General features: G+C 40.6%; 1 protein-coding gene across 1 annotated transcript; it reads right to left on the bottom strand.

The window, feature by feature from the left end:
• Position 1: 1 nt before the first annotated feature.
• Positions 2-15,967, bottom strand: LOC108680725 (protein inturned). Its single transcript, XM_047881324.1, has 22 exons — positions 15,806-15,967; positions 15,292-15,479; positions 14,783-15,036; positions 14,359-14,509; positions 13,582-13,655; positions 13,193-13,270; positions 11,654-11,759; positions 11,151-11,253; positions 10,528-10,617; positions 10,266-10,358; positions 9,552-9,629; positions 8,075-8,290; positions 7,362-7,587; positions 6,725-6,910; positions 6,034-6,080; positions 5,682-5,786; positions 4,540-4,664; positions 3,855-4,048; positions 3,620-3,702; positions 1,907-1,952; positions 1,228-1,367; positions 2-630 (listed from the first exon to the last, which is right to left on the bottom strand). Exons 1-22 carry the CDS (start codon positions 15,868-15,870, stop codon positions 525-527), a joined length of 2,754 nt encoding a protein of 917 aa, XP_047737280.1. The 5' UTR covers positions 15,871-15,967; the 3' UTR covers positions 2-524.
• Between the last annotated feature and the right edge of the window lie 4,927 nt (positions 15,968-20,894).

Raw genomic sequence — 20,894 nt, 5'->3', positions numbered from 1 at the left:
ATCCCACATATAAATGTAATTAGGGTTCGTGAAAAATAAAATTATTTCAAACCAGTGTATTTATAATCCCATTTAGAAGCCCCATCTTACAGTCGCAACTTCACAACTTTCATAAGATCAAATTGCCTCATAACTTGGTAGAATGCTATAAGTATAAAATTAGTAATTATTTATACGTAAATAATAGAGTATTGCAATCATGATTCAGGTCCATTTAACAGTTATGGCATAAATAAAGTACTAAACTAACAACATTATAAATACAACAATACGTTAACAGCAGCAAAGGAGTTATATTATAACAATATCAGATTAGAGTGTCCAAGATCACTCCAGTCAAATTGCTCAATTACATTAATTTCAAGCTTTATAATGCACTGGAAACTATCACTAAAAGCTGCAAATAGCGGCCGAGTTGCGCATACACAGAAGATACATTTCTTAACTTTGGAATTATTCTTTACAAATAAGAAATATATATCAAATTTCATGAAGAACAAGTAGCGGAAAAGTCCATAATGCAGCTAGGTCGCGGCGCCGAGGCTGAGCCTGGTGGCCATCTCATGCAGGTTCTGCGGGACGTCTTCGTGGTAGCAGACGTAGACCTCGCGGCCACCGCCCAGCACGCGCCTGTGGACGGCACCAGTACGCGTCATCACAAGCACTGTGGCATGGGTCGCGGTCTTGTCTTATTCTAGGAATACTTTACGACATTCACGTCATCACAAGTACTGTGGCATGGGTCGCGGTCTTGTCTTATTCTAGGAATACTTTACGACGTTCACGTCATCACAAGTACTGTGGCATGGGTCGCGGTCTTGTCTTATTCTAGGAGTACTTTATAGTGGGAGAGTAGTCGTACAGGCGGTAAGCGAGCGTCAAGGGAGTGGCAAACTAGTGTCCAACAAGTTTATAACTGGATCCAAGATAGTTTTAAGCTAGTCTAATACCCTATAAGTTTCTAATAAAATTTAATGAAGTTTTACACACAAACTTCAACATCTTATACAACTACTGGTGTTAAGTAGAATAAGGTAAATTTCAAAATCTAAACTCAGGTTTAGAACGCAAAAATAATTAACTCGTCGTATAAAAGTTCAACAAGTCCTAAAAGTTTAAATGCATTCAAACAAATGAACCAACAAACTTCTAGTGAAACATTTTCCTTCGCTAATCCATAGACCCGAAGACTAGAAAATTTCGATAGAAAATCCTCGCAACTCTCACCCAACGACCCAGTAGTTGAAGACGGGAGCGGCAGTGCGCCTCTTGCTGCCGCCAAGGGAGGAGGTAGCGACATCGTCTCCTGGACTACAAGAAAAAAGCATCCCGTGTTCCCTTGCTCCTTCTTCGGCGCCTTCTTCCATCTGAATGAACGCAGCAATTATTTCAGATCAAACACCATGCAGTGAATCAAAGACTGAGTGGCACTGATCAACAAGCGCTGTTTTCTAACCATCTCGATATTCCCCGGAAATTAACGGTCATAAAAATCATTAGAACTCATCAAGGAGTTATCAGACGACGTGTTCAAGTTTGTTTCTCAATTACTACATATAGAAGCCAAATAACGATCATTATATTGACTTGTGTCCAAGATTAAAACTTGACAAATAAAATAATAAAAGCAAAGAACTAATTATCTCAGCATAAATTATCTCTTACATTGCTCAGAAAATGTTCGGCGAAAGTAACTGAAACCTTTTATAAGGTCTCCTCAGTAGAATCATTCAAGGAGGCCAGAACATAAGACAAGCAGGACATATAAGGGCCGGACATTGTACATGATCCTCTGAAGAAATAACGATGCAGGTGCAGCGTCGGTACCAGTGCACCTGCACCTGATGCAGGTGCACTCACCACGCAGAAGAGGGCGGAGTGCAGCACCTGATGCAGGTGCACTCACCACGCAGAAGAGGGCGGAGTGCAGCATGTTCCCAAAGTGGGCGATATCGCCCCCCTAGGGGCGATGGAAAGATTTTGGGGGGCGGTAAAGAAGAAGAGGGTGATAGGGGGGCGATAGAGGGGCGATGGAGGGGCGGCAGTCCAAAGTCGAAGTCAGAAGTTCGAACGTTTGTTTGACGATTTCTACACAACACGTGCAGCACATGACTCCCAGTGGTGGTTTTTTCACCCAGGTCTGTTTTTAGCGCATTTTCTCATTTATGGAAAAAATGCAGTATTGTGCTCGCGATGTCCGTCCGTCTGTCTGTCCGCCTGTCTGTCCGTCCGTGACTTCACGTTTTCGTCGACGAGTAAATGCGCTCTCTGTCACTCACTGCAGTGAGTACCGAGTTATATTTTTTTAACCTCTCCTGGGTTTACGTTACCGACCAATTAACGGCCGGACTCGCGGCCGATCTCACGGCCAATTTCCAAAGTCAATGAACAAGGAATATCTCTCAAACTAATGAACTTAACTCGATGAAACTTGGTACACGTATTCATTAGGACCTTACAGTAATTTAAAGCTCGCGAAATTTTTTTGAATTTTTGCATTCAATTGTTTTTGCCATAGTTATATGTCAATACGGGGCAAAATTCACATTGATCAAGGAATTTCTTCCAAACTACTGAACAGATTCGAACGAAATTTTGAATTTACAGTCCTAACTACCGAACGGTGATGTTTAGCTCGTGAAAATTTTTTTCGATTGTGCCTTCGTTGGCGAGTTTCATTCGTGATTTAAACAGCAATACGTGCTTAAATTCGCACTCATAAAGAAATTTCTTCCAAACTACTGAACGGATTTGAACGAAATTTAGTATTTTAATACCTAACCTCAGCAACGGAGATGTTTAGCTCGTTACAATTTTTTCGTTTTGCCTTCGTTTGCTAGTTATACGGCTATACGTAAACGGCTCTTGGTTAAACCAGCCGTTAGAAAAGCCGTCGTTCTTCCTACCTATATCTGTATAACTTGCGAACGAAAGCGAATAAGGAAGAGTGAAATCAAGAATGACGGTGAAATGAAATAAATCTCGCAAACATCGGTAAAATCAAAAAATTTTTTAATCTAAAAAACACCATTTGATAGTTAGGAATGTATATTCAAAATTTCGTTCAAATCTGTTAGGTAGTTTGGAAGAAATTCTTTGATCACTGCGAATTTCGGCCTGTATCGCAATATAACTCACGAATGAAGGTGATATTTTAAAAATTTTCGTAAGCTAAACATCACCGTTAAGTTCTGATGATTACATGTTCCAAGTTTTATTGAGCTGCGTTCATTAGTTTCGTTGATATTACTTGATAATTGAATTTGGAAATTGGTCGTGAGACTGGCCACGAGTCCGGGCCGTAAATTGGCCCGAGACGTCCTAGGTTTCTAGTGCTGAAACAGTTAAAACAGCTGAAAAACATATTGGTTCGCTAAAATGGGCTCTATTTGTGAAATACACATTCGTGTTTAACCTATATCTTTTAAAATTGCAGCGTACTAAATTTTATAGAAAGAGGCGCATGAGATTATATGTGTCTGTGGGGGGCGCTTGAAATTTTCAGGGAGCCAAAGGGGGCGCCAGCCTGAAAAAGTTTGGGAACCACTGACCTAGTCATACTAAATGCAATCGTAATAAATTATTATAAATGGTAATAATTGTTAAACGGTTAAATTACCTGATGGTGGAGACCGGCAGCTGGCACAACGTTGTGGGGCTGTCGGGGTCAGAGCCCCGCAGGCTGGGGGGAGGAGTGCTGCCCTGAAAATGAAGAGTCATGGAAATAATTACAACAACCTGCCTGTAATTCAACCTGTACATAAAAGTTACACTTCTCCTTAATCTTACCCTTTATAATGTCTGTACGGTATTAACTGAGATGCACCCAAGTACTCGGGAATAATCACACCCACCCGCCAGAGGCGCCACTGAGATCCTTCGGCCACGTCCTCGACGCTGGTCTCGTCGTCCTCGTCCTCCTCACCGACGAGCTGCCCTGGGGGCGGCTGGTACAGGAACTCATCGTCGCCCTCAGCGTCGCCGTCAGCAGGCGGCCGCTGCTTCAGGATGGACGGCACGTCGGGCACCAGCGACGCGGCCGGCAGCGCTGCGCGACAAATGAAATCTCCAAGCAAATATTCACAGAACATAAAGTCTAGGGCGCAAGGATTTCACGCTAGAATGGAATTTACTTGGCTAAAGAAAAAGTATTACAACAGACGACTAGAATAAGTTGACTATCACTCTCGTCAACTCAGATTAAGGATAAAAATCGATGATAAAATTCTATACCAGTGAACATCCAAGTCATATGCAACAATCAGGGAACATTTGCTTTACTCTTCAATATTCTCAGAGAAAATTTGCTTCTGAAACCTAAGATTAGGGCCAAACGTTAGACAACTAAATGTTTGAACTGCTAATTAAGGCTCTATGATTATACTTGATTTTAGGGCACGTTTACATTTCTCGATGGCGACTTTAACTTTTTTACTCTTCATGAAGAAGTTGTAATTGAAATCGTACATCCGAACTAAAAATTTCTGCACCAAAACAAAAATAATAGAGCGCGTAAATAAATCGGCGAGCAGCAGTCACCCGTGGGCGCGTCGTTGCCCTGAGCGTGACGGCCGCCGTCGCCGCTGCCGCCCTTGCGCCCGGCGCCCGTCAGCGCCGCGTAGCGCTCGTCTGCGCTCACCACCTCAGGGCCGCCGCGTGACAGGCTGCACAAATACAAGCCATTAACATTATTATTATGGAGAATAAGATGCGTGTAACTTTACAGGGCCGCCGCGTGACAGGCTGCACAAATACAAGCCATTAACATTATTATTATGGAGCATAAGATGCGCGTAACTTTACAGTGCCGCCGCGTGACAGGCTGCACAAATACAAGCCATTAACACTATTATTATTATGGAGAATAAGATGCGTGTAACTTTGCATGACGTGGCCTGTATAGTTGAGTGCAAGCCCATCTCTATGAGCACGAGTTAACTGGCTCCCCGCTCTCTCTTGTTCACTCTGAAATGGGCGTCGCATCACATAATTCTTGAGACACTTAAGAATGAAGCACTTAGAGATTTGTTCCTTTGAACGAATAGCATAAAATGGGCGTGAAGAAATCTCGGCTCAGGTTTAAAATTGTCAACACGTCCCACGAAACTATAGAAGCACAAAAGAAACAAAAATATAACTCAGTACTCACTGCAGTGAGTGACAGAGAGCGCATTTTCTCGTCGACGAAAACTTGAAGTCACGGACGGACAAACAGGCGGACAGACAGACGGTCAGACAGACGGTCAGACAGACGGACGGACAGACGGACATGGTGAGCGCAATAGTGCATTTTTTTCATATATGAGAAAATGCGCTAAAAAGAAGCAAATTTTGGTGCACAACACAATTTTAACATATTGACGCATGAATATAGAATTGAATTTTGATTCAAATGATGTTCTTTGAAGTAAATTTGGATGCAGTAACATTCAGGTGAGATGTAAACCGAACAATAGTATAGTCACAACCTAAAAATTTCATGCGGGCATAGAAAGTGCCGTCGTTTCAATTTAATTATAAAATTAATAAAGAGGTGAATAAACAAGGTTTCGCTTATGAAGTGCCTACGATTAATTAAGTTACGAGCTCACATTTTCACCAAAACTTTGCATTTTTAGAAAGCTGAAGCATTTGTAGAACACATAGAACACATTATAGTAGTGGCAGGGCAAGGGACGCACCTCTCCTGACAGAGGGCGGGCACGTGGAGGCTGTGCAGGTGGAACAGCGTCGCCTCCACCTGATCCACCAGCAGCGGGTCCGGGCCTCCTCTATATGGCCCTTCCCTTGGAATCATATTTAGCGTTTAAAAAAATTGTCTTTACATGACAGAAAGTTAATAAATTTTATGGCAACATAGCATCAAGCTAAACATTTTTAGCTCTACGATTCCAAACTGTGAGTGTATGTGTATAATGAGATCAAAGACCTTAGCGGAAGCGACGTCTTCATATCATTCATAAGATAATATCCTTCATAACTCAACACAAAAAGGATATAGTTTGCCACGGCAGAGTGGCGAGAGGGGCTCACCTCTGAGGCTCAGAATCGTCCAGCACCAGGGCGATCATCATGTGGTTCTGCAGCACAAAATAATGAGTCAAGTTATTGAAATGACAAGACGCACAAAAAATTATGACAGTCTTAATTTTACAGTATGAATCATCGAGGAAGCTAACATGAGATTACGATTAGCAGCGAAGGCAGACAAATAATGAGCAAGACCCGATTCTATCCTAATACTAAATTTAAACAATAAAAAAATAAAATTAATTCTTTCACAGACGTGACCAAATGATCATACTTGATTAGACGAGTCCTTATAATAATTGACTTTGTTATAGCCCAGCCTAATGATAAGGTGGTTTCATAAAGTCAAAATAAGGCGGCCAAATGACAGCATGAACACTTCACCGATGTAGCCGAGTTTTGCAATGCTCTAATAATAGAAAGCAATAACTCGCAATGATTATTTCATTAAAAGCCTTACTTAGATTCACAGTTTATTCCTATTTCATTTTCTATTTGATTACATAAATAATCATCGGCGAGACAGTTCAAGATAATGACTATTCTCATATTGATCAACCGCCACGGCTGGAGGAGACGTGAAACTCAGAGCAGCTCATTTCCTTAACAATTAAACGTGGAATTTCCCGACATCATTTCTTTCTTGAAGCATGGAATTTCCCGACATAATATTTTTAGTGAGGCATCACCGCACCATGGCAACGAGCAGCAGCGACGCAGGATCGTCAGGACCCTCCTGCAGGGGCAGACAAACGCTCCTGTATGCGATGAGCTGACTGACTGCCTCGACCGCCGTCAGCGACAGGAGGCCGTGCAGACGAGCGTAGCCATACACGGCATCCAGACATGGCGGCGGTAGGTGGGAACACACCACGTGACCCTGCCCACAACATCAGGTGTTAGTTCTTCGTATATAAGAAATAAGAATACATTAACATTCATCTTTGCGTACATTAGCATTCAACAATGAGATTCGTACCTCAGGAGCTGATAATTACCATCGTGATAGATATTCGTATCTGAAGAGTTGTCTATTAGAGTTACCATTAATTGGGAAGCGTCAAGCGTCATGTAAATGAAGTTTTTTTTTTCAGGTAAAACCTCAACTGAACGTGTGTACTCAACACACGTTCAGTTGAGGTGTGTTGAGTGTTGAACGTGTGTTGAACGTGTGTACTATCATTCAACTGAACGTGTGTACTCAACAAAACTCTTCAGAAAGCATAGATTGAATGCGGCCAGCGCTGGAGGCAACTGTAATACGGGGCAACGGATGCTGCTACACCTTGTACAGCAGTGTTTGTGGTGCAGAAGGCTGCTGCACTCGTCACCTTGTACAGCAGTGCACAGCCATGTATGTGGTGCAGAAGGCTGCTGCACTCATCACACTCTGCGTCAGAGTCCCCGAAGTCACCGGCCTCGAGTTCGCTGAGGCAGCTGTCGACCTCCGCCCTGACGCCGCCCCCGCCGTCCTGCAGCAGCACCCACGGAGGCGCCCCCAGCACCGCCCACGCGCCGCTGCTGCTCACTGTGCCTTCAGGGGCGCTGCCCTCCGCCCTGTCATCGTAGCAGTTAGCAGCGTTTAGTTACGACCTCATGACAGCTATCGCTATTGTCGTAATTATTTACACCATAGTAATTCAAGGACTTCTTCAGTGGTGAATGAAGTTTGGTTTTCAAGTCGCCTGCCTACCCGAGTTACTCGTTACAGAGACACTTCAATTGAGTTAACAGTTAGGTACTGCCTAACCACCATTCTATGATTGATGTGGTGTTGCTCATTGAAATTTAATAACTAAATAACCGATCTTTCCATGAAAAGAATATTTATTAGACAGTTGATGTTACTGCAAATGCTAAGATGAGAAAAACAGACCATGAATTGAAGAGGTCACAAAGATGCTATGGACGCATATTGCATAATAGATTGTCTAGCATCGAACGTATACTATTAATATCAAATTGTGTCCCGCAACACAACATAGCAAAAATATCAGGGCTAAGTAATCCATTGTAGATGTTATATTGCAAAAAGAATTCTCACATGCTTCTGAAGTAGGAGTCGAGCTTGGGGAGCCTGGCGGTGGAGGTGGGGATGTAGTTATGGGGGTGAAGGTAGTGCGTGGTGGGGAGGGAGGTGGAGGGCAAACGGAAGGCGGGGTGGAGAAGAGCCCTGTGTTCAGGGGCGTGCAAGAGACTGCAGAAGACCTTCCCCATGAGGTGGTCGACGTAGCCGTGTTGGGAGGCGTCGCCCGCCGACCTGCGCGGTGGCCGGTGATTAACATCGAATAATTGCCGTAAGCAATACAATGGCATAGTCGGCATAGCAGATACAATGGCAGTCGGGGTGAGATGAACAACCGAACCCAAATTAATGAACAAGGGAATGAGTTAATTCACAACAATAAATCTCTAAAGCACGGCTCATTCTTGGTCGCATATTTTCCTGGGCCAATATTCTATTGACTCGCTCATTACATTTCTCTGACATGCATTTGCTAAGGCTTCCCAGCACCCAAGGGCACTAAGTGTTTACTTATCAACTCTAGAACAGCTTCAATCCTTGCTGTAAAATAAATAAATTTAAATTCATACATGTAATTAATCTCCCACACGTAAAAATCATTTCACAATCATCATGTAACCTTAAAATGTCCACAAGATTTACGTCCTTTACAGCATTAAATACACATCCATTAAATACTTTGTTGTAAACGCAAGCAGTTTATACTCTAGGGAATTATTCTAACCGCAAACACAATAAAAAAATTATGTGTTCATATAGAAACATACAAGAGCAAAATACGAGTTAGGTTTGTAATAAACGAAGCAGCAAGCATGCAAGTAATGGGCTTAAGAGAAGACTGTGTGACACGGTCGGAAAATCTACTACATTGCAAGATTACAATGAAGACAATAGTGGTTGTTAATCAAAGGCTTATTGAGAGACGGTCTGAATGTGAATCAAAGGCTTATTGAGAGATGGTCTGTAACTTTAAAACTGTAAACGAGTTCATAGTGAACTTTAAAATAGCAATTATCTATAATATGTTCGTAACTTCGTAACATTCACAGAGAACCATATTGAATCGAAAAGAGAACATATTGAACTCGCCCAAACAAATCTTATTATTCAATGTACGGATGACGCAAAATGTAAACAGGTTTTAGAAATATAATTTAGTGGGTAAGAAAAAAGATGTGATCCAGGGTCCAGCCAAAACAAAGAGAAACAGCATTATGCAAGCAATGATTCAACATTTAGAGAAGTACATGAAACATAGACTAAGACAACTAATAGCAGTAAAGGAGTGCGTTAAGGGGGCACGAAGCCTATCAAGGGGTAATGATGGCATGGAAGTGTTGCTAAGTCATGTGTTTTCTGACGACAGATCTCGTTACAAGGCCTTAAAAAATAAATAGCAATGACAATAGTTGATGTATATGCGAAGGCTTGAAGACTAATGAGGCATTAATGAGGCCTGATTAACCATCCTCCTTCGGAGATTAGCGCCACTCACTTGGCCAGCGACCCGAACTCAAAGCAGAGGTCGTCGGTGACCCGCCGGCTGAGGCAGAGCAGCTCGTGCTCGCTGCAGCTGCGGGGGCAGGTTATGGGTCAGGGGGGCACCTGATGGCACCGGGCCAGGGGGCGTGGACCGGGGGCGGGGAGTGGATGGGAGAAGGGACAGAGGAAATGGGCGAAGGCAGGGGACACGAGCAAAGGACTTTACCAGTAGACATGAGTAGAGAGCATGAGCAGAAAGTATGAGCAGTGGTCATGGATATATGATCACAGGAAGACTACAAAACAACAAAATCAAAACTTTAGCATTAGGAGGAAAACTACAGTGAATGACAGGACATACGAGCTGTAAAGCATATTCAATTCAGTGCTGAAGGCATCACAAAAAATACAAAATGACAAACGATCAATAAGCACACAACATCAGATGCGCAAGCTTTCAACATCCAAGAACATTAATTATTTTAATTAGAGCAAACTAACACTAGGACATTCCTAAAACTAGATGCATGCAACAGTGGGGACAAGCTAGTGGTGGATAACAAACTCCTTGCAAATTACGAGAAGATATTCTCTTGATTTAATAATCACAGCCACATTAAAGTGAGGTCACTCAAGCAACGATTCATTACAAATTAACGGTGGTTTAATAAGTGATTAAAATTATTTCTTTTGCAAGGGCATGGCAATGACCCAGAGTAAGACTCACTACGCCAGAGGCATGGCCATGATCCACACCAGGTCCTCCTCCCGCCCGTAGGCCACGTGTACGACCTCACCGTCGCTCAGCTGCACGCGGCTGCTGCTCAGCAATGAAAAGCTTCATTGCAAGAGAAGAAAGTAACGAGTTTATTATAGGATAGAATCCCTTGATACTCGTTCATGTGAGAGGCGGGATGAAAAAAACATCGTCACTGACACAATGCTGCAGTATCTAGCGGGGAACGTCCTGGTGGGGTGTGGTGCAGTACCTGGTGGGGTGGTGGTGGAGGGTGTGGGCGAGGGTGAGGAAGACTCCCCGGGCTCTGAGGAGGCGGCTGCTGCCATGGGGGAACTGATACCTGCACGCCACGTTATCAGTATAGTAGCAAACAACAAAACATGATGCAGGGATGTGTAAAATCTTACCATGAACTATAGAAAAAATTTTAATCAGTGTTTAAAGGAATTTGAATGTTAGGAATCAAAAATCAAATGGATAAATTTGTGAAATAACACTCTCAAAGATGCAAAAATTGTAATTCTTTCATTTTGTTGTAGTTAAAAAGTTAATGTAGAAGATACGGCGCTTTGATAGTGGAAAAATTATACTAGGAATCGCTCACGTGAAAAACGCTTGATGGAAGAAAAAATATATGGTCATGTTTTAAAACTTCTCGCTGAAATAAATGATAGAAACTAATCCCTGTTTTCTTTGAAATAAATTATAATAAATAGAATAAAAAAACAATTTTAAAAAAGGCAATGTGTCTATCCACTTTTGAGACGCTCAAGTTAAAGACCAGGCAACAGATGATGCCAATTAATAGGTAAATAGGAGAAATTGAAATAGTAATCAGGCAATTAATCGAGATTGATCGGGCAGCAATGAGACCTGATGTCAGCGCCCTCGGGAGAGCTGTCGGTGACACCGGTGAGTGACAGCAGCAGCGCCACGTGCGGAGGGGCGCCCTTCACAAGATCGTACGGCAGCGCAACTGCAATCAGGAGATAAACATAAACAGGAGATAAACATAAACAGGAGATAAACATAACATCGTCGGGCAGTTCATGACGTACATAAACTCGTAACTTGGAATGTTTTGTAAGTTGAAAGTTGTATTAAAATCTCAAGAGCATTTTGAACACGACAAATTTGCCGGTAGCCTGGGTGTACACTGTACTGTCAGCTGCTGATAAGGAGGTCGTCAGGAGGAGGTAGGGAGACCGTCAGGAGGAGGTAGGGAGACCGTCAGGAGGAGGTAGGGAGACCGTCAGGAGGAGGTAGGGAGGTCGTCAGGAGGAGGTAGGGAGGTCGTCAGGATGCAGGTAGGGAGGCTGTCAGGAGGAGGGTGTCAGCATAATTATAGGGGCAGCAGTGGTGCCGCGTCATCTCACCAGGAGCTGTGCCGTTGACGTGCTGAGCGGCAGAGCCCCGCGTGCTGTTCAGCTCAGCAATGCTGTGTCCGGTGATGTGCTTCACGAGCTGAGTCTGCGTGATGCGCTGAAGCATCACAAATTAGCACAGATTATATGACTACAAACTGATCATTCTTATTGCTGTGTTTGCATGCAAGTTATTTAGCAAATCATAATTTGATAAAAATATTTTTACATTGATATTCATTCCAACATAGTAGATATCCACCACATATTTTATTCCAAAATGCTATCATTAATAGATTTTTAAATTATAAATTGACTATTTTAAAAATGACGAAATCGTTGATCCATGGCTTCCAACACTAAAGAAAGGCTCAACTGTAAATGAGGAATTTTAGTTTTAATATCTCTGTATCTATGTACTGTACCTGTATAATCTAATTTAATCAGGTTTCATTGAAGACCAGAGAATTTGTTTTATTGACAATTTTATTATTAGTTTTTTTTTCAATATATCAAACAATATTTTTCGTTGGCGTCGGGGCATCGCATGACGACGCTGGTGCACTCCTCCAGCACCGTACGAGTGATGGTCTCGTTGTGGGCCTGCATCAGGTGGTTCCTTGGTCCACCAGATTGAAGGCGGCACGTGAGACGTCGGCTTATTGTCGTAGTTGTGAGATATATGTGTAGTCCATATGTAGTCCTTCCCAATATGTGTAGTCCATATTGGGGAGAAGTCTACAACCTTCTCTATTGCCGGAAAATCTATAGACTACATTGGTCTCTTGGAAAACTCCCGTTTTTGCAGGGGTTATTCTTCAAAATCTCAAAATCCCAACAAGTCATGTGGACCAGACGGCTTCCATCCCAGATTGCTCAAAGAATTAGCATCCGTTCTGGCCGGCCCATTGACAGTATTTCTTCAAACTATCGCCAGTCATGAAAAGATCCGGTCAAATGACACGAGTTTAGATCTATGAACAAGGCACGAAATGGAAAAGAATCGGCGACAGGCCACATCAGGCCTACACTTCAGAGCCGACATCACTATGTTATGTTATGTTATGTTATTACAAGATTCTTTATTTTCCTGTTTCAAAATAAATCAGTAGTTTAATTTCATTAAACGTTACGTTCACGATGTTGTTGCGGACAATAGATTGAAGGATCCGTTCATCTGCTTTATAAGGGCTGGTCATTTGATTCTCGTAGTAGATGGTTGTGACGTTTGCGTCAGTCTCTGGTTCTTTATTTGGTCTGTTTTGGCTATCAAAGTTCTGAGATTTCTGTGTCGATGATTCTTTGGCAAAACCATTACAAACTAACAATATTGTACGATACATTGAAAAAACCCATAAGAAAATTTTCAATAAAACAAAGTCTCTGGTCTTCAAGAAACCTCCTTAAAGGAAAAAATTCTGCCAACCCATACTAAGTACGGTACCCATCTAATTTACTCCACGAATGTGGGTTTCATCTGATTTGCTCTCCCTTCTGTTTTTCGTTTGTAACTTTATCCACCAGGACATCAATGGAGAAGTGAGCACCCACCTTCCTGTTGCTGTGGTCCTGGTCACTGAGAGTCTCGGAGGCACACTTCTGCAGCCCCAGCGTCACCACTGAGGGCACCTGCAACACAACATCACATTCATACCATCCCTTATTATGATAGCAATACCTGCATAGGAAATTTATGGGGCACCAACAACTGATGCGGCAAAGTCACTAGCAGATGTCACTATTTGCATAAAATACTAGGTACTAATATCAATTTTTGAGCAAAAAATGTATCTCATCAAATTTAATCTCTTCAAAAAGAGATCACTGTTATAAGAAGCTTAGATATACATAATTATCTAGATCAATATTTTATCTAGCAGCTCCAAATAACAGCAACAAAAATAACAGGTCAGCGCGGTACCTGATCTGTCAGAACTCACTCGTATCTCGCCCAGCACGGCATCAATGTTATTCCAGGTTACTTCTCGTCTGTTGATTGCTTTCAGCCAGTCGCCTGGACAACAGAGAGTATTAAAATTTATTTTCTAGTGCGTGATGCATAGTAGAATAGGGAGAACATACAACGTACACTAAATTTAATATCAAAGTCAAAGCAAAGAAAAGTAGCAAATATTTTTGTTAACACGTTTAGTTCGGCTATGGCGCATTCAGTGCATACCGCAATTAACGTGTTAATATAGTTTTTATCTCATCTACAAGGTTAGCACGAACATTTATAATGCTCGCCGTCATCACACGGTCCATCCAAAAACTGCCACAAAAATTAAGCAAGTCTAAAATCTTTCCCCCTCCCCCCAAGTGGGGTTCTACTGCTAACTGCAGTTGCTTGTTCCCAAAGCTTATTCAATGACAGCATTTGGGAACAAAAACTTCCAACTGGGAATCAATAACGATCATTGGCAGATTCAATGGGAGAAAATCCAATCAAGTTCATCATATGGAGCATTCCATGATTTGTATTTACAAGTCTTACAAGCATATTTATTTACATGAATAAGTGCAGAAACTTGATTACCTACAATAAACAAAAAGCTCACCAAAGTAAGAACCGTGGCAAAAATTTATGACATTTATTTGGCAGTTTCCACAGTCTTCCAGCTCATGAGTGGCTTATCATACATGACAATGCAACAATAATCAGCTCAATGGGAAGACCATGATTTTAAAATCATATCCACCAGGTGGGTGCAGCTGACCTATTTTGATGGCATGCGTGGTGTGAGCCTCTGAGCCTGGCAGGATGCCCGCCACCATGATGCGGTCTGTGGGAGGCTCACTGAACCTGCCCGCCACCACGCCCAGCACGGCCTCACACAGCCCACCACGACCATCACCTACACTCACCACCTTCATGCACCAATAGCGGGGTAAGGGCGAAGGTTAATATATTTGCGGATGTGAATGATTAGGAATACAATTTATATTGTATGCTAATTTTGTAATTACACACTAAATCAGGCAATCATGATAGCAAATACAACAGTGTAGAATATATATTCAATACAGAGCCTAATAAATTAGTAGGTACCTACTTAAAAAAGTTAGATGCTAATTTTGAATTAATAGAAATTAAAGAGAAATTTCTGTTGCGCTGAATGAAACATCAGAAGCAGAACTCACATGAAGAGCAACAGTCCTCATCTCGCCACTCCTGTTGTCCCTGAAAGTAACTTTAGGTGCAGGTGATGCATCTCTATTCCTGCACTGACTGCGCTGCTTGTCACCCTTGCTTGAGACAGCTCCTCCTCTCCTGCTGGCCCCCACATCAGCATTACTAGCTTCTGTCTTTGCAGGAGTTTTGGGTACAGACAAAGACAACTTCTCAGATTTGCCTCGGATGCTTGGACGGCGTCTCAGCAAACCAAGAAGCTTGTCTGAAAAGCAACATGGTTTCAATAAACATTGATTTGAAGGAAAGTAATCTAAATGCAATAATTAAAGCATATTTCAAAACTGGGGACTATAAAAATAAAAAATTTAACAAATTTACCACGAGCATTTTGAGAAATAAAGCAGCTTTTTATTACATCAAATAGGATTACTAACTAATGAAAGGTAAGGCTTAGACAATCAGTAAAATTTTCCATGCTATGCGCTAAGTCCCACAGTTTCAACAATATTAAACTAACTTTCTTTCTTGTGGTTTTCCTTGTTGAGCTCTGGTTTAGGTTCGGCTTTTAGAGCCGAGTTCTTCTTCTCCCGAGATGTTCTAATGGCAAGAGCCTGCTTCTCCCTCACTGTACTTGACACGTAAGACTCAATGTAGAGCAAGGAACCATCAGCATTCACATACTCCAGCCACTCAGCTTCTTCATACCTGCAAAAAAGATTATTTACTTAGATATATACCGTATACTTTGTAAAGCTTATTTGGAACAGTGCATAGGAGCATCCAGACAGTGAAATGAACAAAAAATATTCTGAGGTAGCAGTGTTTTACATGTTGAACAGCCAAGGTCACTAGGTCAGAATATGATATCTTATTCCCTTCAATTATCTCTCAATAAAACTATTATATTAATACAAATAAATTCAAATCCTCTAAGCTAAACTATTACTATAATTCAAAATTTTTTTATCTAGATTTTGTGAATCAATATCAGATGTCATAAATAGAATATATACCTACATGTATAAACTCACCCAAAAGATGAATCGTCTGACGATTGATGTTCACAAGAAAAACTTTCAGGTTCACTATCAGACATTTTAGTAATCAGGGTTAAATACAGCTGAAATTGTTTCAAAATTAGAGTTAAGAGTTACATAAGCTCTATTTTGTCACAAATTAGAAACAAATGAATCCATTCAAGTCAACCATATATATATATATATATACATGATGAAGGCATTGTAAGCCACCTGCTGCTCAGCTGCTGAGCTGCACAGTGATTTTCTTTAATAATCTTAGAAATTTAGAATCTTAATTTGCATGGCTCACTCAAGCACTTTCCTCAACAATAACTAGATAGGTATGAAATAACCCACTGTGCAGAGAGTGAACGAAGATTTAAAGACCTACGGCGACGCATTATCGGCAAAATTTTTGCCTTCAGAAGATCTTGCCAACACATTTAGATTGAAATTCTTGCATTTAATATATTTCTCAGTCTTCAGCCAACTATTTAGAAAAAAAGTAAGGTTTCCGGTACATTGGATGGATTACGATGCAGCGAAGCTTGTCCGGAAATCAGTTGCGATGAGTTCCCGCAAAAAATGTAAACAACATTTTTTCGATTGCGTAGTTCCGGTTGCATTAGAGCGGTCAGATTCTTGCCGACACATTTAGATTGAAATTCTTGCATTTAATATATTTCTCAGTCTTCAGCCAACTATTTAGAAAAAAAGTAAGGTTTCCGGTACATTGGATGGATTACGATGCAGCGAAGCTTGTCCGGAAATCAGTTGCGATGAGTTCCCGCAAAAAATGTAAACAACATTTTTTCGATTGCGTAGTTCCGGTTGCATTAGAGCGGTCAGACTGCTTTATTACTTGTTCAGTTGACACTTGCTGTACAACCGGACTGTTTTTAGGGTAAAATTAGTTATTTGGGGTAACACGTGCATGCAACCTTGTAATAAGTTCGTGGCTTGTAAATAGTTCGTCATTACTCAGCGTAAATGGCTTTTCATTTAAAATTACCCGGCAACGCATCTTTAAAATGGCCGGCAATGCTTTGGGCTTAAAAATCCATATATTGCCGACACTGCATCCACCCTCTGCATAGTGGGAAATAACTACCAAGAGCCGCATAGTGGCAAAGCAGAGATTTTTTAGAATCAGTTCATTTTTAATTTCCTCATTTATTCAATATCCAAACCAATTTCTTATGTATGATGATGCTGGTATCCATGATACTTTATTGGTCTACTTATAGGACTCAAAAATGAACTTGAGGGAGAGTCTAAAAAAACTCTATGCTTTGCCACTATGCTTGAAGAGGGAATCTTGCAGCTGCAAAAATGACAGGAAATATTAAGTCATAAATCATGAACTTAAGCCACAGAAAATAGGTACATTAAAATGATTAAACAAGTAACAACTATACTGAAATAACAAAAACTAGTTTAAAAATTTTAAATTACCCATAGAGTACTGCTACTACTGCCATGCCATAGCACAGTCATGGCCACTTTTGTCATATATCTTATAATGTACAGTTAGCTACTACACTGCAACGGTGCAACCTGCAAGTAGACTGAAGTGGTAGAGATTAGAGAACAGACAATCAATCTGTCAGCAACTGTGGTAGCAGTCACTCAGTCAGAAACTAAAATTCTCAAAATCACAAAACAAGTACTACCTAAAATGTTGTTTTTGAAGATTTTCGGAAGCTAACCTTTCTACAAAGAGTACCGTAGCTCACACGAGCGCAATTGGCAGTACCGTAGCTCACATGTGCCCAGTTGGCACTTGGCAGTACCACAGTAATTAGTAGCCTAGGCGGCTAGGCCTAATAGACATGGTCCACTTTGTCTGAGTCTGACGCTGGCAGCAACAAACGAGCAATAGCGGGCGGTTCCACAGCCCGCAGTCCGTAGTTCCGAACATGCAGCTGGCATCACAGTAGCATCAGTTCGGTGTTGAACGTTGCAAGGAATGGTGTGCTCTCAGATTATAGATGATTGTTGACTCGGAAGTTTCTAATTCAATTTTGCATAATGTTACAGTTGTTTTAACCAAAAACAGTGTATAAAGATTTCCAGATGCCGTACAAATACAGGTAAATTATTATAAATGTATTTACAAGCCAATTTGGAGCCAGTAACTTTTATTAAGCTTATTAAGATTGCCCAGTACGCAGTAAGAAAATGAATTAATTTAGTTCGCATGCTGGGATTTTTGTTGACAATGATGCGTGTCAAGTTGTATGATGAGTCCAAAGTGAAATTTTATATTTTTAATTCGAAAGGAAATTTTTAAACAAAACGCCTAACTTTTCATCAGCTAACGTATCACAGCTCCTGATTGGGTTAGTTAAAAATAAATCATGAATCGAGGACATGAGTATTATTGACGACTATTATTTAGAAAATGGTTTGATTGTTTGAGCATTCTAGTAAATAAAAAACAAACTTTGAACTATGAGACGATATATCTTATGTTATCTTTTATAAATCGTTAAAGCGCTCGTCTTATCTTCGGTCGTTTCTAACTTCATTGCCTATTTCAATTTCTAATAATTATAGAATTTCTCGTGGATGTTTTAATTAATTTGTTTTTGAATTTTGAAATGAATAATATCCAATTTAATTATTGACTCGCTATGATATTAGCTCCTTTTATTACTGTCATAAAATATTTGTGGGGTAGCCAGCGTAAATTTACAAAACCTAGAGAAATTTCTTTAAGCTTTTTGGTCGGATTTTATCATACGTTTGTATATTTATTGAAGACTGACACCGTGTATGTGTAGAGGCTGTTCGAGCGTATCCATAATACTCGTCGTGTCGTGATAGCACTTGGACTTGGAAACGTATTTCTACTTGGAGAATTGAAAGTCATTACTAAGCTGGGAGGAAGGGATTCGATAGAAAATTCCATTTTTGATTTGTCATTTATAAATTTCATTTAAATGATGCGAAATAGTTTCTTTTCATATTTTGAAATGTAAGTAAAATGAGAGCTCTATGTTGCATATAAAATTGTTAGTTTGAAATGGTATTCCTTTCATTGCGCGAAAAATATTCTTTGTTTTAATTTGATTTGAGATAACGGTATTCAAAAATTAAAGAGACTGTTGATCCCGGGTGACTCCGGGCTAACCTGCATGTGAGTTATAGGCTTCAGATGCTCTTTATGTTAATAAAATGCGATTGCCTGAATAATAGGACATCAAATATTGGATTAAAAATTTTTACAGCATTCTGAAATTCTTCATTTATGAACGCATGAATAAAGTCATGAAATAACTGTTTAAATTGATGTTGTTGAAGACCTTCTAGAATTTAAAGAATTGACGAGAATATCAGAACGTTGCTAGAGGACGCTGCTTCCGTGACAGTGACAGCAAATAAACATCGATGGTTAGGGGCACAGCTGGGCAGAGGTCATCGAGCTCTCGCTCGCTGTAGTAGCTGCGTGTAATCTCGTGTACTGCTCAACATTAATTAGCAATCGTGACGTAATGTGTGAGCAGTGATCAAGCGAGTCGTACGCTGGCTACCATTCTTCTCGGAGAACGTGACCGCGGCCTTTGTTTGTTATAGGCTAACATGGAGAACGCAATATTTGAGGCGTGCGCTGACACGCACATTCAAATGGCAGAATTACGCATAGACGCGCGTGCTCGAGCTAAAAGTTCTGCCAGTCCTCACGTGTCTTCATTCGTACGTGTATGGGGCCTACAATTAAATTCTAACGCACCTTTGAAATTTTTTTATTTAAAATAAAAAATTCTTGATTAAAAATTATGACTTTCTATACGAACGGTCTTGAAGCAGCAACGCCCTGGCATTATTCCCATTTCCTGTGGCGGTGTTCAGAGGTGCTCATTCCGTAACAAATCTTCGCGTGATGGCCCGGGTCATGTCAGCAGCAATTGTGAAATGCATTGTAATAGCATTTGCTGCTGCATGCGAGTAGGTGTGGTAGTTTTACTTCATGATAAGTAAATTATTCGTTTCAATTACCTTGACAATCTTTGTTTAATAACTAAAATATTCAGAAAGATTAGTTTGCTAGTTTGCGTGAGCCAGTTCCAACTATACTATTCGTACGTTCTGCAAAAAAATATAATAAAAATACTTTTAAAAGAGTAGTCTTATTTATCATTGCCTTTCATAAATTTCTCACGAGCACAGATACAGAAACACCTTGCTTGAAACCTGAATTAACTAAATGAAAAAAATTAAGAGTTAAAAGTAAAATCAACTGAGAACTCCGAAAGTAAATGCGCTTCTTTTGACCGCTTTAAATCCATCTATCATCTTACACGAATAAGTGTGTATTATTAGCTCATTTTATCAATTCAGTGGTTATTTATGCACTCGAAATTTTCATCATTTCTTCCTGTATGAGGCTTTTATATGCTTTGGTACATGAAACTACAGTATTCACAGCTACCATTATGAGCTATGTTTAGGTTCACGACCTGAATTACCCGAAGTGATTATCTCTCGTCGCACATGTGCAACCCATGAAGATTTCTGTCATCAACTCGAATCTGATGGATAAACATTCAATTCTGTTGCTATTTCGAAGGGTTCGTCAGTAAATCCTTGGCGTCAAGGTTATGGTGAACTTCAGTCTTGGCATCAAGTTGGTGTTAAGCTTCTGTCAACTAGAAGGGCGGAGCACGTATGAATTTTGTATAAAATGTATGAATTCATCCTTTGTATGAATTTTGTCTTTTTTGTATGAATTGTTCCGTGTTAGAGTTCATAACTATATATGAAAAAAGCTATGACGGACGGAAGATCATGTGGAAACATGTCTGATGTAATTACATACATAACTCCATGATACTTTTGACAGTTTAGTGGACGCAGTTAAATCTTTGGACATCGCTAGACTCATTTTCCACCGCATAACGCTCGATGACCGGTGAATTGTGTTACTTCTGCTTCTTAGACATATTCGGCCTCTAAAATTTCTCACGAAACCATGAATAAGTACAGTTTTGGAGTGACCAATTATTGTCATGTTTTTCGAGCATGAGAGAATACTTGTAGACGGATACGAACCGTCGGCGTGAACGTATCTCTGAATAAATCAAACCCTACTTTTTAA

The sequence above is a fragment of the Hyalella azteca genome, unplaced genomic scaffold, assembly GCF_000764305.2.
Source record: "Hyalella azteca isolate HAZT.00-mixed unplaced genomic scaffold, Hazt_2.0.2 contig7632, whole genome shotgun sequence".
NCBI classification, from domain to species: Eukaryota; Metazoa; Arthropoda; class Malacostraca; order Amphipoda; family Hyalellidae; genus Hyalella; species Hyalella azteca.
The sequence above is the reverse complement of the archived record's forward strand: the minus strand, read 5'-3'. Positions and strand labels throughout refer to the sequence as shown.